Raw genomic sequence first — 23,863 nt, 5'->3', positions numbered from 1 at the left:
TCGCCATCCGAATGAGCTGTAAACAAGAAGAACTAGAGGCTAGAGGGATAAATAACAGCGTAACAAATGAATGAAAAAAGAAAAAAACTCGAAACATAAAAACAATCCTTGACAAGGACGAGATTCGAACTCGCGCGGTTTCCCACTGGTGGTAATAACCTAAAACCAGCGCCTTAACCACTCGGCCACCTTGCCATGCAAGGGATTAACACGGAATGTCGTTGAGGTAGGGGTATGCCCGGCACGCGATAGCTCGTCTCGAGATCGAGAACGCAGAGAAGATTCCTTGGCAGGGCTTGCTTGGACCGCTTCGTCCGACAATTCACTATCTCCCTACCTGTTTGTCACCAATGATCCGAGGCACGGTCAGCCACAAAAATGGCCGAAGTCCGTTTTTCGAAGTAACATGATCCGGCAGGCTCGGCACACCCGGACATCAAAGACGAGTCCATTTCTGGCAATGGGCCTTTGCTCGCCGAGAGGTGGGCCAACTGTCACCCACCCAGCACGACGTCAACCCTGGAAGCAAGCAGGGAATCGTGGGGTATGCAGCAGGTGTTGGGGGCGCTAAACGGTGGAATGTAACGGTACTACCGGGCCTTCCAATGGCAGATCTCCAACCTTAAATGAGGATCCTAACGTAACCGCTTACAAACCCCGATGCGGGGGATGGGAAAGGGCTGGGGGATGAAGTCAGACGGCAGCCAGAGACAGAAGGATTCCGGGCCGGGTCAACGTTGATGGGCAGCAATGCCAGCAAAATATGTCAGGACCAGAGGTCAGTGCAACCCATCTCGACCTGAGCTTCACATTGGGTGGCAATTTACGCGCGAGTAGGGTTAATGACGGCTAATATGGGCAAGGGCCCTCCTGACAGAGTGAGAAGCAAGTTGCAGCAAGTTGCCTGATCACCGGACTTCTGCAGCACGAGTGGCTGCCCACGCTGCAGATGACGGATCGAGCAGGAGATACGCCCTGTTGGTTGTGGTGTTATTCAGATCCCGGCTACCGGGAAACAACTCACCTGCCTACACCGGAATGAGTACCGTAAAACTCCGGGGGGCGTATCCGTGGGACTAATCGGGCGATCCATGGATGGGTGCTCCGTGGAACTCTCCGAGGGACTTTTTGGTCAATCCAGGGGTGAGAGAATGACGCGTTGGCGCTCCGACGGTGAGTATTTATTTGAGTGATCACCGCCCTTCAGAAGACGCCCCCCGACGACCAACAAATCAACCCGCAACTGTCAAATCAGTTCACCATCCTCACATCTTCAACCACCACCCCCACCCCCTCCCCCCACCCAACCCCCCGCCAACCCCCCGCCAACTCTCCGATCTACAGACCGACCACAACCTCCCTTACAACTACACAAAGTCCACTCCCCATCACGCACACCACCCACAATGCGCACTGCCACGGCCCTCCTCCTCGCGCTCACCTCCCTCCTCCCCCCCACCGCCCTCGCCTCCAGCAGCAGCAAAGACTTCACCGGACTCGGCCAGCTGCGCACGCTGTACATCGGCGCGGACCACGACGACCTGGGCTGCGTGACCAGCAGCGGCCAGTGGACGACGGACGAGGCGCAGTGCGGCTTCTTCTCGGTCGAGCCGCTGCCCAACGGCCAGTTCCAGCTCTTTGCCCCGCAGGCGAGCGGCGGGTGCGGGATCGATGTCGCGACGTTTAGGTGTGGCCGGGGGGTGAAGGGCGCGACTTTTGGGGTGCGTATTTCTTTCTTTTTTTTTTTTTTTTCCTTTGCTTTGTTGGTCGTGTGTCAGTTATTCCCGGAGAGCGGGGTGTTGGTTGTCGGCTGTATTGCCTGTTGGCTGTGATAATTAAAGGAGTTCCGTGGCTAATCTTTGTGCTTGATAGACTTTTGGAAACTCGGGACCTATTCCCGGCCGGCAGGTGTTGAGGTACGCACAGTACGGCGTCCTGGCGACGAATGCGCCCGACAGCCCGCCTTCGCCAGAGGATGCGCCGTTGGATATGCACTTCTACAGCGGGAGCGAGAAGGGCAAGTGGGTGTGGCTGGGGTGGAAGCCCCTGTATAATGGGGATGAGGCGTAAGGGGTAGGCGCTGGACGGTCTGGACCTCAACATTGACTTTCTCATGCGTGCCTTGATTCGTTTTCTCATACCCTCATCGAATAGTTGTCAAATGAACATACCAAATTCTCGATTTCACTTCACAATTTTCCGTCTCCGCACTTCCTTTCCTCCTGTTGAATTCGATCCCCCACTTGCCCCCCTAACCCCTGAATGCCTTCTCCAAATCCGCGATAACCATCTTCTTCGACTGCATCATCACCTCGGTCGCCCGCCCCGCCGCCGCCTTATCATCGCTCGCCATCATCCTCTTCAGCGCCGTCGGGACGACCTGCCACGACACGCCGTACTTATCCGCCACCCAGCTGCACTGCTGCTTGGCCGGGTCACCGCCCTCGGCCAGCTTGTCCCAGTAGTAGTCGACCTCGTCCTGGTCGGCGCAGTCGATCTGGAAGGATATGGCCTCGTTGAAGCGGAAGTGTGGCCCGCCGTTGAGTCCGACGAAGCGGTGGCCGTCGAGCTCGAACTCGACGATTAGGACGGTGCCGGGCTCGTGGCGGTGGAGCTCTTGGCCGTTGGGCAGGTAATGCTGGATGTGGGTGATCTTGGAGTTGGGGAAGATGGAGGTGTAGAAGTTGGCGGCCTCTTCGGCTTGGCCGTCGAACCAGAGACAGGTCGTGAGTTGGAGCTTGCTGAGCGGCATGGTGAGGTGGGAGGATGAAGATCACAATGTCGTGATGGATCTGGTGATGGTTCTAGCTTCTAGATTTGAGATGAGTGAGATGATGATGAAGGCAAGCTCTGGGGATTTTACGATGATCGAGACAAAGGAGCTCTTTAAATCTTCAGTCTCCCTTGATGCCGTCCCATGGCTGCCATCGAGCGAGTTCCCGCGGTCGACCCCCTCCTCTTGGCAAGCCACTCGTTAGGCATCCATCGGGATGGCGATTAACACAGGCGCAAAGGAGATCGCCAGCCCCAGACAGCGCGTTTGTGGCTTCTCGACGCGTCGACACAAAGGGGAAGAGGGGTGCATCATGACGTCCTTGGCACGTAAGTGGCGCGCTGTCAGGTGTATTGATCAGTAATCAAGCCGCGTTTGGTTAAATTCAGCTTGTTTCATTCGGTCAGCGAGGACGAGCCCTGGCTTTTGGATCATAAAGTTCGGAGTTTTGCCGGCGAGATTCGTGCTGTTCATGGTAACTAGTTATCACCTTTATCTAGCATCGCGTCATGTGCGAGTAAAAAGATTTGAACTGGAATTCAATATTATATATTTGAGAATCTGTCTTCCGATGGCTGGCCGAGATACCGCGGGGGATAGGTGTCTATTCAACCAAACGGCCTCCAGTCTCCCCTATTCGACACCAATGCAGACATAATACCCAAGGTACAGGTACTCGCACTGGCTTCCAAAATTCGAGTTCCACTTGTAAAAGTTCTCACCGAGGTCAAACTTATTAATAATCACAGAGCAAGTGTCTCCTTCCTCAACCTGGTACCACTTAGTGCAGCCGCAGATGGGCCCGGGCTGGGTCGGCGTCGGCGCCGTCGGGTTGCACGTCTCGACTGGCATCACGCTGGTGGGAGTGGGCGCCCTCTCGGGGGCATCGACACAGTAGTACCACCCAGCATACAATCTGCTGCAGTCATCTCCGACCGCCGGGTTCCACAGGAGAAAGTCGGGCCAGGTAAAGGTTCCAAAGGAACTTGCGATGCTGACGCAAATATCTCCGGACTTGGCCTCGTAGAACTCGGTGCATGAGTCGATCAGCCCGTACTGGGTTTGGGTCGGCTTGGGGGCCGCCGTGCTGCTGGGTGCGGCTGTGGTTGTTGGTGTGGGCGGGATGCCGTAGTTGACTTCGATGCAATACGAGTTGCCAACCTTGATGCCGCTGCAGTCGGACTTTACACTCGGGTTCTGCGAAGCTGAATTAGAAATGGTTCTTGTAGGTAGATTGATTGACCCTGTTGTTGGTACGCACCCATTGGATAAAGTCTTGTTCCGAGATACCCCAAAACGACGCAAAGTGCGCGCAGTTGTCCGACGCACTCCGAGCGGTGTCAAAGAAGGTGCAGTCCGCGGCCGTGTCGGGTTCAACTGGGCCTTCCCGGCCATCCTCGCTGCCTTGCCGTTGTATCCTTTGACGCGTTGCAGCGGCTCCGGCGATCAGCAGCCCTTGAAGCAGAGGCAATGAGAGGTGCATGGTGGGCAACAGAACAAGGAATCTGAAATCAGGTTGAATCTTCCTGTCGGTAGTCGCTGGCGTGAAAACCTCAGTTTCTCGAAGACGGCTGAGGGTTGGCTTTAATGCACAATGAGATCTATGTCGGCAAGGTTCGGTCTTTGGGCTGATTGGACTCCTGCATTGACCTTGTGTCAGGGCTCACTCGCAGGCAGAACTCGCTGAAATGAGGCTCACAGCCCCCGACTCGGGACGGCTTGGGCTCGCGTGTAATATCGGTGTCCAATTACATCGGGGCAAGCTGACGGTGAATGCGAGAAATTGGAAGCTCATTTGCACCTTTGAGTGGTATTGTGGGATCAATATCCCGGTGTGCCAAGCAACGCGTGATATTGTCACTCCAGCAAAGAAACAGAGAAGTTTTTCTCCGGGGCCATGGAAATGATACCTATTCAGATAATTTCAAGTCCCTCTTCGTATTGTAGCGAGCCGGTCAATTCACAAGTCGTTGGAACGTAATTAGCGGGTATATAATTTTGGAGGGTTGGCCCAGTAGCTGATTTAAGATATGCCGTGAGATTCCATGCCCAGGACCGTTGAAGGGCGTTGGACCTTGAACACGACTCGGCTTTGTCGGGTGATGATAGGCTCATGGTTCCCACTTTCGGTACTCAGTCAGGGTGCTGGCGGCCATTGGTTGATGGACCAGTATATCAGGGTATAGCATGAACAGAGCCAAAACCGCAAGGGATTCAACCAGCAACAGCCTTTGGTAAAAACAAGCTTGTTGTTCAGCAAAGCAGTTTGGATAGAACAAACTAGATGGGACCAGCATACAACTAACTACTACTACCTCCCATGCGATAAACCCAAATAACTTAAGCCTTCCCTCGCCTTCTTCCATAGCATTTTCCCCATAGCAACCCGAAAATGGGCTTCATACACCCGCTCGCAGCATGTCACAAATAATCAAATACGAGTTAGGTTATCTACTGGAAATCTTATGGTATTGTGCCCTCGTAACCTTACCTGCGTTGATTGCTCTCTGGCTGGACTTGTCTCTCTGGTTTCTGGGGTTGGGCTTTTTTTTATCCTACTACCTGATGGACAGCTTTACAGCACGTCAACTTTTCTGGGCTTACGCTATTACTGGCTTAGCATGGTGGGGTTGGAATACGTACCGGACGTATCTCGATAGTGTTCCGTTCTTGGAGGGAAGGCCAGTATTGACTTTCAGGGCTTGGTATGCCCTCACAGCTCTCGCGGCGATTGCCCGGGTCAATGTGCTCAAGCCCCCCAGAGTTAGGCTTAACGGGCTCTCTAACCATGGCTATATTTCCACCATTCCTGAAAGGCTCGGGAGGAGGCCAACGGTCCGGCGAACTGCTGCCACCGCGCAGCTTAATCAAGAGTCTCTCTAATTGTACGGGGCCCGCACAGACTACATGGATTGCGCCACACTTGAGGGGGATCTATTGCAGGAAACTCAGGCATCGATTTCTATCTGTCAACTAGCCAAGGGGGTGTCCGGTTCTGGCGTCCCGAGCTGTATGGCTGCACTAGACGCTAGACCTGTACGTCCTTGGGTCTCGTCTACTCTATTTTGCTGGCCTCGTCCCCGTCCGCGACCTCTTCCCGTCTTCCTGTAGTCCCCCGTGTCAGAATATCGGGGTGGAGACTTCGGATATGAAGAAAACGGGGCATGTTGAGCTTAGCCATCACTTCTCATTTCGACGGGTAAAAACCCCAAGGGGACCCACATGTCGGAGTCTAAAACAAGAGACACCGAAAAATACAACGGACGCGGAACAAGCGCGGACAACAACCATACTTGATTGCCTGATTGGACCAGTGAATCCCGTATTCTGACACCCCGAGCCTCGGCAACCCTCGTCCAACCCTAACCCCCGTTGAGAACCCACGAGCCTCCCCCTTTTTTCCGTGGCCTCTGAGCAACGGCCCCATCATGCTTGCCCCTTTTTACCGCAAGGACCTTGCCTCTGGGGACCTCTATCTCCCTATCCTCGAGCCCCTCGCAGTTGTGGTACGTCGTGGAAGACCAGTTATTGGACCCGAGCAGATCCCCATTGCTGCCATCCCACGTGGAGACAACTATCGTCGACGAGCCGCTGCGAGCCGCCAACGTGATCCCTCTCAATGGGAGCTTATGGACCAGGCGGAGATCCAGGGACACCTCTATCAAGGACGGGATATCGAAGTGTCGACACCGACGCCGGCACGAGGACGTGGACGGGGCTCGGGGGCTCAGCCCGTCTCAGGTGTGGCGCAATCCATGTAGTCTGTGCGGGCCGCGTACAATTAGGTTGGCGACCCCGTACAATTCGAGAGACTCTTAATCAACGGTCATCACGCTTATTGTTTTGCAATACCAGGACGCTTCTCAGGTCCTACGAAACCGTATACCCCGAGCACCTCCAGATCAAGCCATCCTACCTCGAGCCCATGGACGATCAATAAGCCCTTTTTTTGAATATTGAGCATCACCGTGCCGGCGCCATCCACCAGCCGGAGGAGTGAGGCGGCGAGATCGCCCACGTCCACGCTGCAGACGGTTCCCTCCACGTCGTCTTGCACCCTGAAGATGTCAGGACGGTGATAGAGGCTGGGTGGGGCGAGCGGCATCCCCTCTGTGCCAATGACAAGCGCTGGTTCAGACTGCTGTTTCACGGCGTCATGGAGCAGCGGCTGCCCGTGCCCGAGGGGTTGGTCTTGGTGTATGCGCCGCGGGATGAGGGCGAGCTTCAGGTACTGGATGCCATCTTGCAAGCGGCGGTTTGGTATGCCACGCGGGGTGAGGTGTGCCCGGTAGTTTTCGGCGCCGAACACCCGAAGACTGAGAACCAGGGTAGCGCTCAGCTCAGGGGTGCCGCATTGTGCGAGCGCTGCTTCATTTCCATGCGGAACGCGCCCCCATCGGGGAGGGGGGGTTGTCTACATGTGTGCACTTGCCCATATGCGGTGGGTAAAAAATGGGAGGATTCCCCCAACAAGCTGCAGGAGATCACGTTGCCAGAGACGGGCGGGGACCTGGGTCTCTCGAACCCCCATCGGGTATGGTCAACACCAGATCCTGTCACACCGTGGGGGCCGAACCCGGAAACAAGCAGTCCGTTGTCCCCATTCGAGCCCCTCAGTTTTCCGAATTACGCATGGCCTGGTTATACACCCTTTGAGGGGGCCAACCTGGCACAAGTGGAGGCAACCCCTGACACCGACGACGTCGACCAAGGTGAACAAGACTGTTCCATGTTTTCTCCTCGGCCATACCCTGGCAGAAGTCGGGGCGGCCCGGCGGCTTCTCCACAATCATGCATTGGCATCTTGGAGGGAGAAGCGATCGGCCTATCACTGGCAGCCGAGCCTACGGGCGGGTTGGAGGGGCGTGTTCCTGCGATTGCGGTGGGACATCACTGGTTGCGATACGAGAAGGAAGGGGAAGAAAAGGAGAAGGTAATGATGGGGGCAATGATGCCTTTACAGAGGACGACTTCTTTTAAGTGATCATATTTTATCAATTATTTTCTTGGGAAGATGTCGACGGTGAAGCTCGTAGACAGATAAAATCGACCTTGGACTCAACATATGATTGAAAAGAAGGTGAAAGCTGGCATAGATCTCGATGATAACACTTTCAGTTGAATGTTTTACAGGAACAATACCAAAGATCACATAGAGCACACTCGTGAAAGAGATCTTATACCCATGCCCTTGCCCTCCTTTTCGCCTGTCTGTCGAGCAGCAGTTTCCAGTTTGCTAGCTCCAATAGTCCCGCTGGTCAAGTCTCTGGCAAGAATGGAATGCCACACAAAGCTCATCATGGCCGACCTAGCCCACAAAAAAGCTATGAGAATACCACAGCGGGGTTCCGTGGAAGGTGGGAACGCTAGTTGACAGCGCTATGATAGCCTGAAAATATTTGACAAGTTTGACAACTCGCATACCCCGCGTAATTAGCATACCCAATGCAACTAGCATTCCCACGCCAAATGCCGTCGATCGCAGCCCCGCTCCAGCGCCTAGCCTGCCACACCCTCCGCTGCACCCTCCTGTCCGCCCCCATTGCACCCTGTTATTGTATTTTGAGCCACTGTTGTATTTAGCGTCTGTTTCCCTACATAAAGATCCCAAACACCCCCTCAATAATACGGGATTCGCGTGCATCCATCCCCAGTGGGTCCACGTCATGTAAGTCCTCTTAGCCCTGCTGCTAACTGCCTGGTCGCGGGTTGGTTTGGTTGAACAGTAGCGCTATCGGCCTGCTGGTTAGCCGAAGAGGGAGCGCGACGCCACTTTCCAGGTTATCTTTGTCGTCTACCCCAACCGGTTCGTTACCTGACACAGGCGTCATTAGGGGAGGTAAAAACGGGCAACTTACATCGCGCGCTCTCATAACGCATGTATGTCCCAGTTCACCCAGATGATGCCAACGCCCCTGACCGGTACCATGTAGAGACGCACAGGGCGAATGACAGGCACCCCAACCACTACAGCATCTTCCGTCTCCTCCATTATCTCCAAGTCCAGGAGCTTATGTCGAGTCTTTGTACGCTTGATCAGTGTTAGTACTGTGAAGATGTGTCTGTCCTTGTCGTTGTCGAGGACGAAGATATGGTCCACACGCCCGAAAAGAGTCTGGTTGTCGCCCTTGAATCGTACAAAGTCGCCAGTCCTGAACGTGAAGCGGTCGTTCGACTTCCTGCCCGTATGAAGAACATTAGCCTGGGCACACCGCTAAGCCGTCCAGCCTCTATTTGCCACCCAGGAGTCAATGTCCCTTCCGGGAACCTGTGCTGACAAGCACGCCGGCCGTCTGGGGGAATCTGACGAGGCGAGCCAGACTCACGTGTCCCGGTGGTGGGAAAGGGGGAGGGGTGGGGACTCAGGGGTATGGACCTGGTGGTCTGGTACGCACCTGTCGGTGAATCCGAACTTCCGTGACCACTGGATTGGCCGGTTCTCGAACAGAGATGGATATTGTGCAGGTTTGCCGTAGTCATACTGGTATGCCAGTCGGAGATGACCACGCCAAGTCGATGTCGTGTTGAGGTCCCCGGAGCGAGTCGGGATTCTATTGCCATCATTAATTGGGTGGGTTGCGACAACACTTTTTGTTGGGATACGATTGATCGCAGCCGGTCTGAGATGATTGCTGTCTGCGGACTGGTCGATTTCCATCTCGTGGTCTTCGTTTTCGAGTAGGGCATCCATCTCATTTCGGTCCGTTCGAGATAGTACTTTATTGAAAAGGGTCGGGCACTGCTGGTAAAGTGCAAGCATCTCGCTGGTGAGTTCCGGGTCGTCATGTTGAAAAGCGTTCTGGAGGAGCAGGCGCATCGTCTCTTGGAAATTGACTTTCATCAGCAGGATCTTCTCCACGTTGGAGTAATTTGTTTCGTAGACACGAATCTTGAAGTATCTAGAAGACGTTAGCAGACGGTAAGACGGGTAGGTCTGTTCGAAGAAACCCGGCCGAAGAGATCGAGGTGAAGCGAGCGATACATGGGCGACGCGGATTCGAATCTCTCCGGATTCAACGGTCTTGTGTTTGCTGGCAGGCCTTCTCCAAGCATGGTGCCAGAGCCATGCCCAGATCACTTCGCGACAAGAGCCAGACACAGATCCACACGAATGTCGCTGAGTCCAAGGGTCTGGGGTTCGCCGGTGAAGGTCTATCAAGCGGGGTACTGGTAACTACAGGTGAGGGGCAATCACCGACGGAAGTTAGACATACCGGTGTAAGTTTTCGCCTATGGGTGTGTTACGGTTGACAGGTAAAGCGTACTCCTCCGCGAATTCTGGGAAATGAACGGCGACATGAATATTTGGGCGCAATGTGTCGTTCTGGTACTGTAATGCCCGGCCAGAATCATCAACGACACCGAGGCTTCTTAACATCGTAGGCAGTCTATATAGGCCGCCCACTCCATGTTGTTGTATTCCAGGAAGTTGGACCCTTGCTTCTTCCACTGTTTGTTGACTTTGCCGGAGTGGATAATTTCCTCAATTTCCGCGTGGGAAATGTAATCCGCGGCACCGGACCTTTGACGATGTCTCCGCCACAATTCCTGATGCCTACATAGTCCTCCACGCCAGTTGCATGCCCCGTGGTCTTTAATGGATGCCGAGTTGGGAGACAAAAAGCACTTACAGTCACTCTTTCCGGGAGCAGCAGTCCCCGGTGCACTGGTTGCTGACTTGGGGATGAGACAAAAGTCGTCAGTCGTTCCATACTGGCCCCAGGTGTTACAACAAACATTCAGTAGACATGGGCTGCCAAATCGCTGCCTGGCGGGGGCTGAGGCGTGCCGCCAACCTTGATCCCCTGGCGTTAATTTAGTTTCTTTCGGGATAGGTGTTGAAGGGGAAGACGTCTCTTACGGTGGGTCCACACACAGCGTTCTAGAAGTAAAGACATTGTCAGTCAACGATGTGTAAAGGGAAAAGAGACGGAGAAAGAAGAAGAAAAAGAAGGGGGGTTAGGGAGGAAGAAAAAGATAAAGAAAATAACTAAAAAGGAAGAGAAAGAAAGGGAAAGGTTGACGATGCAAGGACAGAGACATCAAAGAACCCTGAACGCGCCAACCCAAGCCGAAGAAGCGAATCACTCGTCATTTATTAGGTCTCGTCCACCGCACTCCGTGTCCTGTCTTGCAGAGCTCAAGACAACTCTCACGTTCTATGCTGACACTTCATTCCCTTCCGCCACCATGAAGGTCTTCAACATTTTCGTCCTTTCTTACGTGTCCACTGTGTGGGCAGGCGGGTATCAGGGATGCCTGGAACAACTCCTCCTGTTTAAAACTTACCAGATTGACGAACTCAACGACGAAAAAGACAGAACAATCGGCTTCACGTGCGCCAAGTGGAATAAGGAGAAGAAAGTGTGCGACGGCGCTTATCAACCATGTCGACCGGCGAGAAAGGGAGCCACCCGACACAATTACGACGAGTTGATTGTTCACTTGGGCAAGGCACATGTGGGGAAAGGATGGTCCGTCCTGGACGGCGATGGAAAACTGGATGTCGACGAAACGGCTTTAGCAACGTTCAAATTATACGAATCCCGCCCAAAGCCCCCCAGCGCACCTCTGATTCCCAACTTCCAGCCTTTCTCTGCCATGGCAGGCGACACGCACGAATGGAGCGACTACGGCACCAAGCTCGGGGAGAAAGTCAATGATACGTTCAAGGCCGTTAAAAAGACAAAGGACAACGAACATCTCTGGGAGGCCTTCGACAGGACCAGTGAGAAAGTCAGGATTGCTCGCGTGGGAGACCATGGCCCATATCTCTACCAAGCGGCACTGGAGAAGCTGGGCGGCGCGATGGCAATCTACCAGCAAGACTTGGGCAAGAATCCCGTGACCGGAGAGATGTGGAAGACTGTGGATTGGGAAGAGACGGCTCTCAAAGCCAAGGCCAAGGGCATCATGGATGCGGAGAAGCAGATTCACGACTTTCTTAATGTGTTCTACCACGGGGGGCAGGCGAGGGAACACTACCAGGTCATCCACTCATACGAGCGGGTGGCAGCTGCCAGTGTCGAATGTCGGAAGGGCAAAACTCTCTGAAGGATGGGTCCCGGAAGGAGGAGATTGATCTGGCGGTAGATTTGGTATGACAGATCTCTTGCAACGCCGCTACCAACCCTCCCTCTCTCAAGAGACTGTAGGACTTGATCTCCAAACTGCCGACCTACTGCATCGAGCAGTACCTTGTCGACATACAGGTCGCCATACTCGAAGGCTCCTTGAGCAGGTATAAACACTTAATCCACGACGACTACGACAACAAATTTCGAGCCTACGAAAAATACGTCAAAACACAGATACCCGAGCAGATCGATACCTTCATGGTCAGCGACAAAGTCGACAAGTACTTCAAGTGCCAGGAAACCATTTGTGACTACTACGACTGCGCCGCTCCCGTCGACATGCCTGCGTGTCCCAAATTCCAGTTCCCGCTCGAACTGCTCGATCGCACGCCCATCCCCAACGCCACCTTTACCGATCCCGACGGCTTCTATCGGGACCTCGCCGACACCTGGGGCATCGACCGGGACTGGGTCCGCCTCGGAAAGCGACACATGCGGACCATCAACGGCTGCCAGTACGCAGGCGACGACGTGCTCGAGTGCCAGGACCGCCAGGATAACTGGTTCCGGGGGTACCCCCTCCCGGACGACGCTAAGATCGACGTCTATAACCCGAAGCAGATCCTCGGCGATTCGTTTGCACGTGTCAGCGAGATGCTGGAGCGGTTCCGCATCGTGCGGCGGTTTGCCCAGTGGGACGAGCTCATGCTGGTGTCGGGTTTGGTGGATGCCCCGTCGTTGCCGGCGTTCGCGGCCGAGGAGGCCATCGCGAGTATGAAGAGGATTGTGGACATGGCGGATGATATTGCCAAGGCGCAGCGGGGGGAGTTTATTCTTGGGTTCTTGACGGACTTGCTCTTTTGGATTCCGTTTGTCGGGGAGGCGGTTGGGGCGGTGGGGCTGATGACGGCGCGCACGCTGCTTCGCTTGATCGGATCGGTGGGGGAGGCGGGCATGGCTGTGCATGATGTGGTGGACGATCCTGATAACGCGTTTATGTCCGTTTTTGGATACTTGATGGGAGCGGGGTGGGGCGTGCCGGCTTCAGGAGGGCGGCTATCTCGAAACGGGGCATGAGTGCCCGGGAGTCCGACAGTTTGGGGAATGTGAAGGGGAGGTTGGTCGAGTTTGAGAACGTACGGTCTTTGAGCTGTCCAGTTACGCCGTAGAAGGAAATAGCTGCACGCTGAGCGTAGATGTCGACGGACATTTCGCAGATAGATAGGAGTAACAAAGAAAAGAAGAGAAAATGAAGCCCTTCGGAAGCTCGAAGCCTACTGTTGATTCGACTTGGTGTCTTTTATTTTCCTCGGCTTACTTCCCCGTCTCTTTTCCTCATCTCCATCCCTTCTTTTTCTTTGGTTTCTTGTCGCGTCTTACTTCTTCATTTCTTCCCCTTCCATTCTTTTCCCTTGATTTTCTTTCCTCCCTTCTTGCTTGGTTCCCTTTGGTTTCTTTTTCTGGTCCCCTCTACATCCTCTTTTCCAAATTTCCCTTACTTTGTGTTTTCTTCAACGTGAGGGTGCCGGTATAGGGGAAGGTCTTGTCATGATGCCACCGCCCCTAGTATCGAATTGGATAGGTGCTTGCGAGCCAGCTCGCAAGTGTGGAGACGAGATGCCAATCGGAAAAATGGTGACCACATTGTAACTGTCCCAATCGGATGCGGACCTGCGGTCACCTTCGGGTGCATGCCGATTAACCGCAGCTAGCGCAGTTCCCGGAAGGGTAAGCTAGTCGGGCGAGCTGCACGTGAAACTTGTTTTAGGGGGCAATGCACCTCGATGCGGTTCCTTCGGGAGCCGAGAACCAGATGCCGGCAGCTGTGGTCCTCCCCACCATTGGCTGATACGGCAGGCGTTCAGCCCCAAGACTACCATAGCCAGGTTCCATGCCACTCATGCCCACATCACCTGGCAGCTTGATGCTGGAACTTTTGTGACAAGCAGGGAACCCACGGGTTTGTTGGATTGTGAGGTGTCAAGCGGAAGAGTGAATACGACCAAGGGGATGGGCCGGGCTTATAAGTGCCAGGTCGTGGCGGATATAATTCCTATGATGTTTCTATTAGAGTCCCGTTAAGTCTATCTCGTGGCAGTCTTTTATCGTCATCTCCTGGCCAGAGGGATAGTCGGGTATTTTTGGAAGCCATGGTCCGTCCCCGGGCGCTGTTGGGCGCCGTCCTACTTGCTTGTAATGTCAACGCCGCTCCGGATTACACTGATGTCTGTCAAGATATTGCAGGCCAGTTGTCGGAGGCAAGTGAGGTGATCTATCCGAGTTAGTCTTCTGCCTCCCCTTTCAAGTTCCAAACCCGGCTCTCTGATATGTTAGCCATCTAGTTCAAGTTCTGCGTTACACTACCGCCACTCAACACTGGTTCCGTTCTTCAAACGGGGACGCGGCGTGTGTCGTCGAGGTTGGCTCCGTCGAGGATATTTCGCTGGTCCTGGAAATCGTGGGTGCATCTAGCACCCCTTTTGCCGTATACTCGGGCGGACATTCATCAAACCCGGGCTTCTCCAGTACGACCGGGGTGCATATCACGCTCAAGCGTTTGAACCAAGTTGATCTATCCGAGGACAAGACGATTGTCACGCTTGGGTTTGGCCAGGGGTGGGCCGATGTATATGACGCGCTTGATGGCACCGGGGTCAGTGTTGTTGGTGGGCGAGTTCCCGGGCCCGGCGTTGGCGGGTTCACCCTGGGGGGGGGATATTCCTGGTAAGTTCCTAATATGATACAAGATTGGAACTTCAGTCCCGCAGTACTGACATCGGGCAGGAAAACAAACCAATATGGTTCGCCCTTTTTTTTCTCCTTTTCCTCTTTTCCCCTTTTCCTTCTTCATTCTCACGACGAACAGGGTGATGGCTGGCTGCTGACGGGTATATCCAGGTCTCACTTGCGACACAGTCAAGTCTTTCAACGTGGTGCTTCCGGTAAGCTTAACTCGAACCACTCGTAGTCCCCATATAAGGCAGCCAGCTGACAAGAAGCTTAGAATGGCACAGTCACTACCGCCTCGGATGATCAAAACCAAGATCTCTTTTTCGCACTCCGAGGCGGCCTGAATCGATACGGAATTGTCACTTCAGCCGAGTTTTACACTCACCCGCAGCCGGCCCAAGTATGGGTAGGTAACAATACCGCCACTCAGTCTCGCAGCACATAGCAATGCTGATGCCGTCTAGGGTGGCCTCCGCGCGTATCCTTCTAGTCAGATTCCTGCACTTCTGAACGCAACCCAACGCTTTTTCGAAGAGAGCAAGGACCCAAAAGCGCAAATCATCACGACTCTTGATGGTGGCGGCCTAGGGGTAACTTCCTTGACGCTGTTTTTCTATGACGGACCAGAGAAGCCAGAAATCTTCGACATGTTTGATGGGCTACTGACCACTCTCGACAACACGGGCAAGAAGTCGTACAAAAATCTTGTAAACAGTTTCCCAGCCGAAATTGTCTTGAACGCACGGGGCACGTTCGGTAGCTTCTCCACGACGAGACTTACCAACCGGTTTATTGAAGCCGTCAAGCAGGAAGTGGAGGTACGTCCCAAGTCCGACGGCCGCGTGCGGCGTGGGTGAATGCAGAGAGATAGCCAGATACTGATATTGTTCCCAACCTAGGACATCGGGAAGACCTCTGCTTTGCATGGCGGTACGATGGTCAGTTATGAGATCGAACCGTTTATAGACTACGGCAAGCATGCAAAGCCAGGTGCATTCCCGCACGCCGATTCTCTCCTTCCGGTAAGCCCCCATCCGCATCCGTCCCATGAACTCGTAGCAAGGAGGTCACTTACCTGAACCCAAGCTCAACCTATATTTTGCCTGGGCGAAACAAAGCGATGATGAGTGGTGGTATGCCACAGCACGCCAATCGCTGGCAAGACTAAAGGAGGTTGCCAAGGAGGAGGGAATCTATGAAGATACATTCCTAGACTATTCGAATTATGTGTTCGCCGACACGCCGGCGGAGAAGCTGTATGGGGTAGAGAACACTGCGCGGCTCCGACAGATCAGGGACCAGATAGACCCCGACCGGATCATGGATTTGGCGGGAGGGTACGAGATATAAATGGATAAGAGGGAGGTAGTATTGGATGCATCATAGGACTTTCCGTAGAGTTTCGGGATTTACTCGCTACTCTCCCGCGTCTTCGGGCAGCAGCTGCCCAATTAAACGTTCTCGAAGGACGACAGACGGGATTGTTAACTTAATATGCGGGGAAGCGCTCATCGTCCGGTCTCCTCCCAACTCCGAGACCTGCGTCACAGTTTTGCGTCACAATCTTTGTCTGAACTCTCCGTCATACCTTGAACAGCCGTCATACCGCGCACAACCAAACAGACCACGACGACCCGGCCACCACCCACACCATCCTTCCCATCAACCCCTCATAAACCCGTCACCACCTCCAACCTCACGAAAAGAAAAAAACCAAAACAAAAAAAAAACAAGAACAATGTTCTACCAACCCGGCAAAACCCCCCACAACCTCCCCTACGACCCCTTCAAAGCCTGCGTAATCCCGCGCCCCATCGGCTGGATCTCCACCACCTCCCCCCTCCCCGCCGCAACGGCCCAACACCCCAACCCGCAACCCACCCACAACCTGGCCCCCTACAGCCAGTTCGCCCCCCTCACCTTCGACCCCCCCTACGTGCTCTTCTCGGCCAACCAGGCGAGCCACTCCGGCGCCGGCGCCCGCAAGGATACGGTGCGCAACGTGGAGGCGACGGGCAAGTTCGCGTGGAGCTTGGCAACGTATGCGTTGCGAGAGGCGGTCAATGTCACGGCGAAGCCGGTGGGGTATGGGGTGGATGAGTTTGGGGTGGCCGGGTTGGAGAAGGAGTTTAGTACCGTGCTGCCGGGGGATGGGGGGGATGATGAGGGTGGGGAGGGGGGTAATGCGGGTAGGGGGAAGGGGAATCCGGTACCGATGGTGAAGGCGAGTCCGGTCAAGTTTGAGTGCGTGTATCATTCGACAGTGAGGTTGCCCGGGTATGGGCCGGTGGGGAGCGTGGATTTGGTGATTGGGAGGGTGGTGGGGGTGCATATTGCGGAGTGGGCTTTGGATGGGGAGGGGAGATTGGATGTGAGGAAGACGAGACCGATTGCGAGGTGTGGGTACTTTGAGTATGCGGTTGTTGGAGGGGAAGGGACGATATTTGAGATGGTGATTCCTGGGGCTGATGAGGTGATGCTGGCCGCGCTTCAAGGGGATAAGAAAGGGGTGGATGAGGGGTTAAAGAAGGTGAAGGCGAAGCTATAGATTGAGACCAAAGGTATGGAAGAGAAACATTGTGAAAATGGAGAGAGAGATGAATTCATTTACGAAAGTGAGGGGACGTCATTCTCGCAATCCATAGAACGGCGCTACTTTTGTACCCTTGGGGATTGGATTAAAACGTAATCGCCTTTCTAACATCATATATAAAGGGGGATATCCCCCAGGGAGGTTGTTTCCCGCCCCTATATTCCCCATCCCCCTACCCGCCCCCAACTTAGCCACCAGTTACTGGGTCTGACGTAGGCCAGCTTTCATCACTCAACGCGGGTAACTTCTCAACCTCGACCCACTTGCCATCCCTTTCCCAGTAAGATAACCGCCCATCCTCCCCCTCTGTCACCATATGAATCTTGTGGTTGTGGCTCCCATGGACCAACGCCCAGACATGTTTCACCCCTGACCCAACGGTCTCGGTCAATTTCCATTTCCCCTGCTCACCCTCCACCGGCGGTTCCCGGTCAAGATCGCCGTTTAGCCTTTCCCAGTGCTGTACGCTTCCGTCGACGGCAACGGCAAGCTGGAAACCGCCTATGCTCTGCTCGTTGGCTGTGTTGAAGTAGTCCTGAATCATAACCGGGGGCGTGTCCAGCGGGATGCCCGTACCAAACACTTCACTAGCTGACCACTTTCCAGTGTCCTCGCCACCGCGCCAGAACAGTTGCAGCTTGCCGTCGGCGCGGGTGGCCACGGTGTAAAGGTTTCCACGCGAGATGGTTTGGGGGTCGTAGATGTTGAGGGCAACGTTAGATTGGACGAGGGAGGGTCCGCTCTGAGCAACGTCGCTCGCGATAGGGGAGTTGGCAAGGGTCCAGGTGGTACTGTTTGGGGGTTGTTGCCACTTGCATTGTTAGTATTTGACTCTGGAGTCATGAAAGCAGACGGGGCTTACTTCGTTCAAAGTTCCATCGGCATGCTTGACAACCATGACCAAGTGGGTGCCATCACTCTGGGCCAGACCGGGGAACCCATCAATGCCCTTGCCTTCAATCGTCGAAACAGAGGACCATTTCTTTGCCGATTGGCTGTACGCCCACTGCCGCAAAGTCTGATCCTTGTTGACGCCGGCCGCATGGAAATCCCGGTTGAAGGAAGTCCCGAGGATTGCTGGCTGACCATTGAGGCCGCTCCCCTCAATCTTGGAGACCTTGCTCCATTTCGTGGTGTTGCTATCGCGCGAAACATGAGCAAAGCCCGATCCGGTGGGCTCGCTCACGAGAAGCTCGAAGTTCCGGTGCGTGTCGCCGTTGCCCGACTGAAGCATGCTTCCGCTCTGGTGCCGCCTGCGAGTCCACGGATCCGGGTTAACATTGGCAACGCCGTATTTGGTCCAGTTGTCAATGTTGGCTTGGTCGTAACTAAGCATGACGTTAGCACCCATCTAGTAGTCGTTAAAGTCAAGCAACCTCGACTCAGGGGTAACTCACGCAAAGTAAACAAATCCGCTCTCGCCCCAGCTCGGTCCCCATGAATTTTTCATGATCCATGCCTGCTTATCATCATCATACCCCACGACAATTGTCAGATGGTTGCCGGTGGATTCGGATACCCCATCCCACTTGTACACGCTGCCTTCGCTTGTCGGCTTCCATGATCCGAAGTCCTTGTAAAGGATAAACGTAACGATCAGCGGCCCGTACTCATCCAGCCATCTCTTCTGGTCCTCAATCATTCCCAGCGACTGGAAATACGGAATGTGCGTCGTCCTCCCGTTTCGGTCCGCACAGTGCTCGTAAGCATGCAGCGTCGCCTCGTAGGGGTCGCACGGCCAGTCAGCGATGCCCGGCCGCGGTTTTGTCGGGTCCTTGAGAAACTCCGGGCCTTGCCCGGCCACCCACGCAAGGGTCTCCTCGGCGTTGCCGACGCTCGGGCATGACGCCCCCACCCCGTCGTGCACGTCGGCCTCGCTGCGCTTGCTCCACACCCCATGCTCGATGCGCACCATGGACTCGATCAGAGCTGCCGCGGCAAACGCCCAGCAGCTGTTGCAGATGCCTTGGTCTTGTGCCGTGGTGATGTAGTTGAGCCCATCGCGGTTACGCCAGTCCACGGTCAAGGGAGGGGAGTTTGCAGCGGTAGCTTTGATGGAGGCGAATTTGCTGCCGGACCGTCGTGACGCCGGGGGTTGTATCGAAGACCAGTCAAGAGGTCCGATCGAGGATGCCGGGACCGGTTCCGGCCATGATATTTGACGTGGTCGTAGGACTGGGTTGCCTACTGCGCCGGTGGCCAGCAACAAAGCGAATAACGCCCCCCAAGACAAACCCATCTTACCCCGGAGTGATGAGAGAGTCACAGAAACTGGAGCGATGAAAAGGTGACTCCTCGGCGACACTTGCAAGGGATTCCCCCAGCCCTAACTATATAATTTGATATCGCCCATCCCTTCTCGATTGAACTAAGGCCAACTTTCTTTTCCGCGTGAACACGCAAGATCCCCACAAACGGCCCTGCTTCTGGTGCCCCCTATCCACACTTTATACCCGCGAAGCAATCCTTCCTCCGAGACTGCCGAACCTGGTATCTCTCTATGGAGATCATCTATGTTCGAGCCTGGTACCTGGCACTAGCCAAGCGTTCCCAACTTCCCACCAATTACCAGACCGCCTCCTCACGCATCCCTTCAAGTTACCCGCCTGTTGATCTCCCGAAGTGCCGTCTGAAACAGCGGGGACCCACCCGCATACAGGTGCAATACCAAGGCAAATATGAGACCCTTTAGCCGCGGCCGCCCGCGCTAGGTTACATCATCGCATGAGGATGCCGTTGTCCCCCCAGGCTTCTGGGCCGCGGCAGACGTCATCAGGGTCCGGGGACTCCATATCGAGCCCGTTTTCACTTCAACGAGCTCATATCTGGTCGCATGTTGAAATACATGAGAAATTTTTGGTGGATAGAGCCCAGCAGCCAAGAAACGGAAACTCCAAGGAAACCCGGGCCGGTCGCTTATGTTGCATGCTGTCTTGTATACTACACTAGAGCGGTTCGTTCCGCCCCCAGTTTGTGCCAAACAAGCCCCGCCGCCTTGTGAGCGTGAAATGTTGGGCTCCATTCTTCTGATCGTGTACCTGGTTTGCGCTGGGCACGCCGATAAGCGAGCCAGGACAAACACATCAACTAGGCACATTTGCTTGACGGGCTGCGTAAGCTGTATGGCTTTGATGATTCCGAGAACCATCGAGTCGCTCATTGCCCAACCCGGACACCAATGGGCCGTGTTATGAGTGGTCGGCGGCCATGCACCCGCCACGATAACTGGGGTGGTGCCCTCCATTACCCAATCACCTCTGACGCCCAGAGCAGAATGTCAATTTTTAGCTGTTCAGTAGGGGCTTGACACGAGGCGCCTTGCTCGCCCAAGCCATCACAAGCCAACCGACTTCTTTTGTCGAGACACGTCACCCGTCAGCCCGGATCAGACTGACACAAGCGCGGGTCGCAGTTTTTTGGTGCCAACAACCCTCAGAAACCAAACGAGAGTTCGCCTCGGAATTTGTTCTGCCCAATGGCCGTCTCCATGTTGGATCCTCCTGTCAACAGGGGCATCAAGGCATGATTGGGCGCCATGGCCGCGTCAAGTCCCTGATATACGGATGGCCACCACCTCTCAAAGCATGATCGGTACCTGTTCGAGAGCATCGAAATGCGTTCAGCATGTTTTTAGTCTTCTGTACACTAATTATCTGTTCTCTCTTTGTACGATTAGCGCACTCCCAAGGTCTCATCATGGACTCCTCCGTCAAGACCACCACACACGACACTTCTTCGGCGGGTTTCCACATGGCCGACTTCTCATCCTTTCTATCACACCTCACAGACGCCGTCTCGGCGGCATGGCCAGACCGCTTTTCGACACGGTACAGGAAGGTTAAGGTCCTGCTCATGACCTGGGACAAGGATGATCTTGGCGTCGAGACCGAAGTAAGAAACCTGGAATCAGTATTCAGGGGTTTGTACCATTACGACACCGAGTATTGGAAGATCCCATCAAGGCGTTCGGCCGTTGAAGTATCCCGGAAGGTTGCCGACTTGGTCGATGCTCACGGCCAGGAAGGGAATCTCCTTATCCTGTACTATGGTGGGCACGCCCGCGCAAGCGAGCAGCCCGGTGGTAGCCCCGTATGGGCAGCTAAGTAAGACTTTTTAATATACTTCCCCCTTTGTCAGAACTAACACAAGGCCAGCCGGAGCCGAGACTCGCCCACAGTACAGTCATCTATTCTGCACTCGTTCCTCGGGGAGATTGACTGCGATGTCCTACTCCTGCATGACTGCCTCCACGCCTACGAAGCCAGGGACACATTTATCGGGAGTGGAGTAGTTGAGACTCTGGCAGCAGGGGGTGTCGACGTGAGCCAGAGTGAAGGGGACAACGATTCGTTTACTGCCTCTCTTGTTCAGGAGCTCGCCCACGCCGCCCACACCACCGACTGGCTCTCCATGGTCGAACTTCACAGAAGGCTCATCAACCGACTGCAAGTCTGGACACCGAACATCTCGTTTACCGACGACTCCTACTCCATCGTCCAGGTGGACCGCCGCACCGGACAGCCGATGTTTGAACGACCCCGTCGGCGAACCCCCGTCCATTCGTTCCTCTCAAGGAAACCCAAGACGATCGTCCTCACCCCTCTTCCGCCTCGGAGCCAAAGTCAATCCGAAGAATCTCTCATCCAGCTCAACCCCCCGACCGGCAACACCGACATTATCACGGAAGGACCCGGGATCCTGCTTACCTGCCGTCTCCGAGACCAACACATCGACGCCGAGAAATGGAGGCAGTGGCTGCTGGACGTTCCGGAGGGGGCCAAGAATATCCAGATTTCCGCCGTCTTCCCCAGCTTCGGGACGGTGCTGCTTCTTGAGCTACCGCTGGCAGTCTGGGATCTTCTGCCATCGTCACCTGCCATCTCGTTTATTGCCTACACCACGGGCGGCAACCACATCTCCGAGTTCCGCCGCGCATTGCTAGGGTCGGATGTGGACGAGCTCGAGAATACTTTCGTGGAGCAGTCGGCTGACGAGGATGACTCGGACACAGGGAGGTCTGAGGGGCGAAGCAGCCACAGGGGCAGGCGGTCCGGTAAAGAGGCGAGAGAGACGTATGTCGCCCCGTCTCTTTGGCCGAAGGCATTCGAGCATAATCATGGCGCAATCGATGCCGCCAACAATATGCCGTACTGTCTGACGTTGGCCGAAATGCAAGGGGATGATAAGACGAGCAAAGCGGAGAGGATTATTCGCGCTTTTGTGCAAGACGCCGACAGCCCACCCATCCGGTACATCTACGACGAGATCCGGGACTTTTGCGCGCCGGCGAACTTTGAAGCCCTATCAACTGGCCAGGATGTCGGGTCTGAAGCGGTTGCCATCTTCGATGAGCCGTCACCGACGAGTCCCCATTCCTCCATGAACGGCATGCGGTTCCTTGACCAAGGCCAGCTTTATGAAGCTTTGGCAGCGGTAGGTCACTCATGATGCATGTTCGATGGGCTGCGCTAATACGAGAACCAGAGGCCAGTGCCTCAACTGATTGACACCGAGGCGAAGGATGACGATTTGCCTCACAAGAAGCGCTCAGTGTAAGAAACACGTCGGATCCCACTTCGAATAGTGCTGATCTAACTTTGTCAGCTATGTCACCAACCTCGATCCCGCTAGCACCCTGGCACTTGCGTCCACGGCCTCTGAGCGGCAGACCCTGCCCCTTAGAGACTTCGTGTACAGACATGTGGGATTCCAGTCCGGCATGGATGTAAAGCTCCAGGTATGGTCCCCGTCCTCCGAACATATTGCATCTCATTAACAATCCACTAGCCTGGAAACCAGGGCTTTCAGCTCTCATTCCACCTGCCTTTCTTTGCATGGAGGCAGGGTAGCAGCCCGTCACTCGACACCCGCTATGGCAGCAACGGGCCGCTGAGGGGCTCGAAAGAAGTAGGCTTTCTGAACCAATCCCGCGGCACCCAAACATACCTCCATGAGGCCCAGATCTCATGCATGATCGTGGGTGTCGACAACCGCCATTGGACAGCGTACGGCTTCTTTGACACGTACCACGACGGCGGTGAGAGTAGGCATGACGTCCGGTATTACCAGTCGACGCAAGGAGGGGCTGTCATGGATCCACTGACTTGCGGCCGCCACATGGCTGACAGCACCGTGCCGGACGCGAGGGAGTATTTCTTGACAGTGATGGAGTCTTGTGTGTTGGAGGTGAAGGGGGAGTGGGAGAATGCTGGGCGGCAGGTTCTGAAGGATGTGAAAGCCCATGTGAGTCCCAGACACGATGAGTCACACCACCCCCCTTTTTCCTAATCTCCCATACCAGGCGACGAAAGGCAACAACCGCCGCGCACAACGGGCCTCTGACGAGGCGATGGGAATACTCGAGCAACTCACCCAGGGCTTGGCGGGTACAATCTCGGCTTGGGATCGGTTTAGAGAGACCGACCTCGCCTACTTCGACCTTGACAACGCACCGGCAGAGGCGCCATCCCCAATCCGCAATATCGAAAGCGCCATCCACGACCTACGCGCCCTGCAGTCTTCTCTGATCCAGAAAACATCCGCACTCCAGTCCCTCACCAGTCGTGTGAGTTCCCCCGTTCCCATCCCCATATCTCTCCCTACCCCGACACCCCTATCACCCCCCACCCTTCCCTTTTAACAAACCCCAAAAACTAAACCTCCCCCCCCTTTCCTCCAGCTCACCACCCA

General features: G+C 54.9%; 9 protein-coding genes and 1 non-coding gene across 10 annotated transcripts in view; 5 read left to right on the top strand and 5 right to left on the bottom strand.

Annotated features, from left to right (window-relative positions):
* Nucleotides 1-109: 109 nt before the first annotated feature.
* On the bottom strand, nt 110-195 carry CHGG_11357. Its single transcript has one exon. It is a non-coding gene; the product is annotated as a tRNA-Leu (tRNA).
* A 1,211-nt stretch (nt 196-1,406) lies between these two features.
* Nucleotides 1,407-2,070, top strand: CHGG_05425 (uncharacterized protein; the record flags this gene model as incomplete). Its single annotated transcript, XM_001221519.1, has 2 exons — nt 1,407-1,721; nt 1,873-2,070. 2 exons carry the CDS (start codon nt 1,407-1,409, stop codon nt 2,068-2,070), a joined length of 513 nt encoding a protein of 170 aa, XP_001221520.1.
* Nucleotides 2,071-2,251: 181 nt separating this feature from the next.
* Nucleotides 2,252-2,752, bottom strand: CHGG_05424 (uncharacterized protein; the record flags this gene model as incomplete). Its single annotated transcript, XM_001221518.1, has 1 exon — nt 2,252-2,752. One exon carries the CDS (start codon nt 2,750-2,752, stop codon nt 2,252-2,254), a length of 501 nt encoding a protein of 166 aa, XP_001221519.1.
* Nucleotides 2,753-3,406: 654 nt separating this feature from the next.
* On the bottom strand, nt 3,407-4,256 carry CHGG_05423 (uncharacterized protein; the record flags this gene model as incomplete). Its single annotated transcript, XM_001221517.1, has 2 exons — nt 3,407-3,970; nt 4,035-4,256. The coding sequence occupies 2 exons, from the start codon at nt 4,254-4,256 to the stop codon at nt 3,407-3,409; spliced, it is 786 nt and encodes a 261-aa protein (XP_001221518.1).
* A 1,945-nt stretch (nt 4,257-6,201) lies between these two features.
* CHGG_05422 (uncharacterized protein) lies at nt 6,202-7,757 on the top strand (the record flags this gene model as incomplete). The annotated part of the gene is made up of 2 exons (XM_001221516.1): nt 6,202-6,514; nt 6,856-7,757. 2 exons carry the CDS (start codon nt 6,202-6,204, stop codon nt 7,755-7,757), a joined length of 1,215 nt encoding a protein of 404 aa, XP_001221517.1.
* An 885-nt stretch (nt 7,758-8,642) lies between these two features.
* On the bottom strand, nt 8,643-10,151 carry CHGG_05421 (uncharacterized protein; the record flags this gene model as incomplete). Its single annotated transcript, XM_001221515.1, has 3 exons — nt 8,643-8,952; nt 9,169-9,672; nt 9,988-10,151. The coding sequence occupies 3 exons, from the start codon at nt 10,149-10,151 to the stop codon at nt 8,643-8,645; spliced, it is 978 nt and encodes a 325-aa protein (XP_001221516.1).
* An 812-nt stretch (nt 10,152-10,963) lies between these two features.
* Nucleotides 10,964-12,927, top strand: CHGG_05420 (uncharacterized protein; the record flags this gene model as incomplete). The annotated part of the gene is made up of 2 exons (XM_001221514.1): nt 10,964-11,761; nt 12,085-12,927. The coding sequence occupies 2 exons, from the start codon at nt 10,964-10,966 to the stop codon at nt 12,925-12,927; spliced, it is 1,641 nt and encodes a 546-aa protein (XP_001221515.1).
* A 1,073-nt stretch (nt 12,928-14,000) lies between these two features.
* On the top strand, nt 14,001-17,128 carry CHGG_05419 (uncharacterized protein; the record flags this gene model as incomplete). The annotated part of the gene is made up of 8 exons (XM_001221513.1): nt 14,001-14,112; nt 14,193-14,574; nt 14,749-14,792; nt 14,865-14,986; nt 15,045-15,398; nt 15,480-15,602; nt 15,667-15,917; nt 16,315-17,128. 8 exons carry the CDS (start codon nt 14,001-14,003, stop codon nt 17,126-17,128), a joined length of 2,202 nt encoding a protein of 733 aa, XP_001221514.1.
* A 232-nt stretch (nt 17,129-17,360) lies between these two features.
* CHGG_05418 (uncharacterized protein) lies at nt 17,361-19,412 on the bottom strand (the record flags this gene model as incomplete). Its single annotated transcript, XM_001221512.1, has 3 exons — nt 17,361-17,984; nt 18,036-18,501; nt 18,571-19,412. The coding sequence occupies 3 exons, from the start codon at nt 19,410-19,412 to the stop codon at nt 17,361-17,363; spliced, it is 1,932 nt and encodes a 643-aa protein (XP_001221513.1).
* A 1,511-nt stretch (nt 19,413-20,923) lies between these two features.
* The window catches only part of CHGG_05417 (uncharacterized protein), a gene marked incomplete at both ends in the record, with an annotated part of 3,215 nt that continues 275 nt past the window's right edge, over nt 20,924-23,863 (top strand). Inside the window, 6 exons of the mRNA XM_001221511.1 lie at nt 20,924-21,276; nt 21,328-22,606; nt 22,658-22,725; nt 22,871-22,910; nt 22,961-23,416; nt 23,475-23,738. Of these exons, the coding sequence (XP_001221512.1) occupies nt 20,924-21,276; nt 21,328-22,606; nt 22,658-22,725; nt 22,871-22,910; nt 22,961-23,416; nt 23,475-23,738 (2,460 nt within the window). The remainder of the gene's footprint in view (nt 21,277-21,327; nt 22,607-22,657; nt 22,726-22,870; nt 22,911-22,960; nt 23,417-23,474; nt 23,739-23,863) is intronic.

Source organism: Chaetomium globosum, genomic scaffold (genome assembly GCF_000143365.1).
Source record: "Chaetomium globosum CBS 148.51 scaffold_3 genomic scaffold, whole genome shotgun sequence".
In the NCBI taxonomy this organism is placed as follows: domain Eukaryota; kingdom Fungi; phylum Ascomycota; class Sordariomycetes; order Sordariales; family Chaetomiaceae; genus Chaetomium; species Chaetomium globosum.
This window is presented reverse-complemented; position numbering and strand designations above follow the sequence as displayed.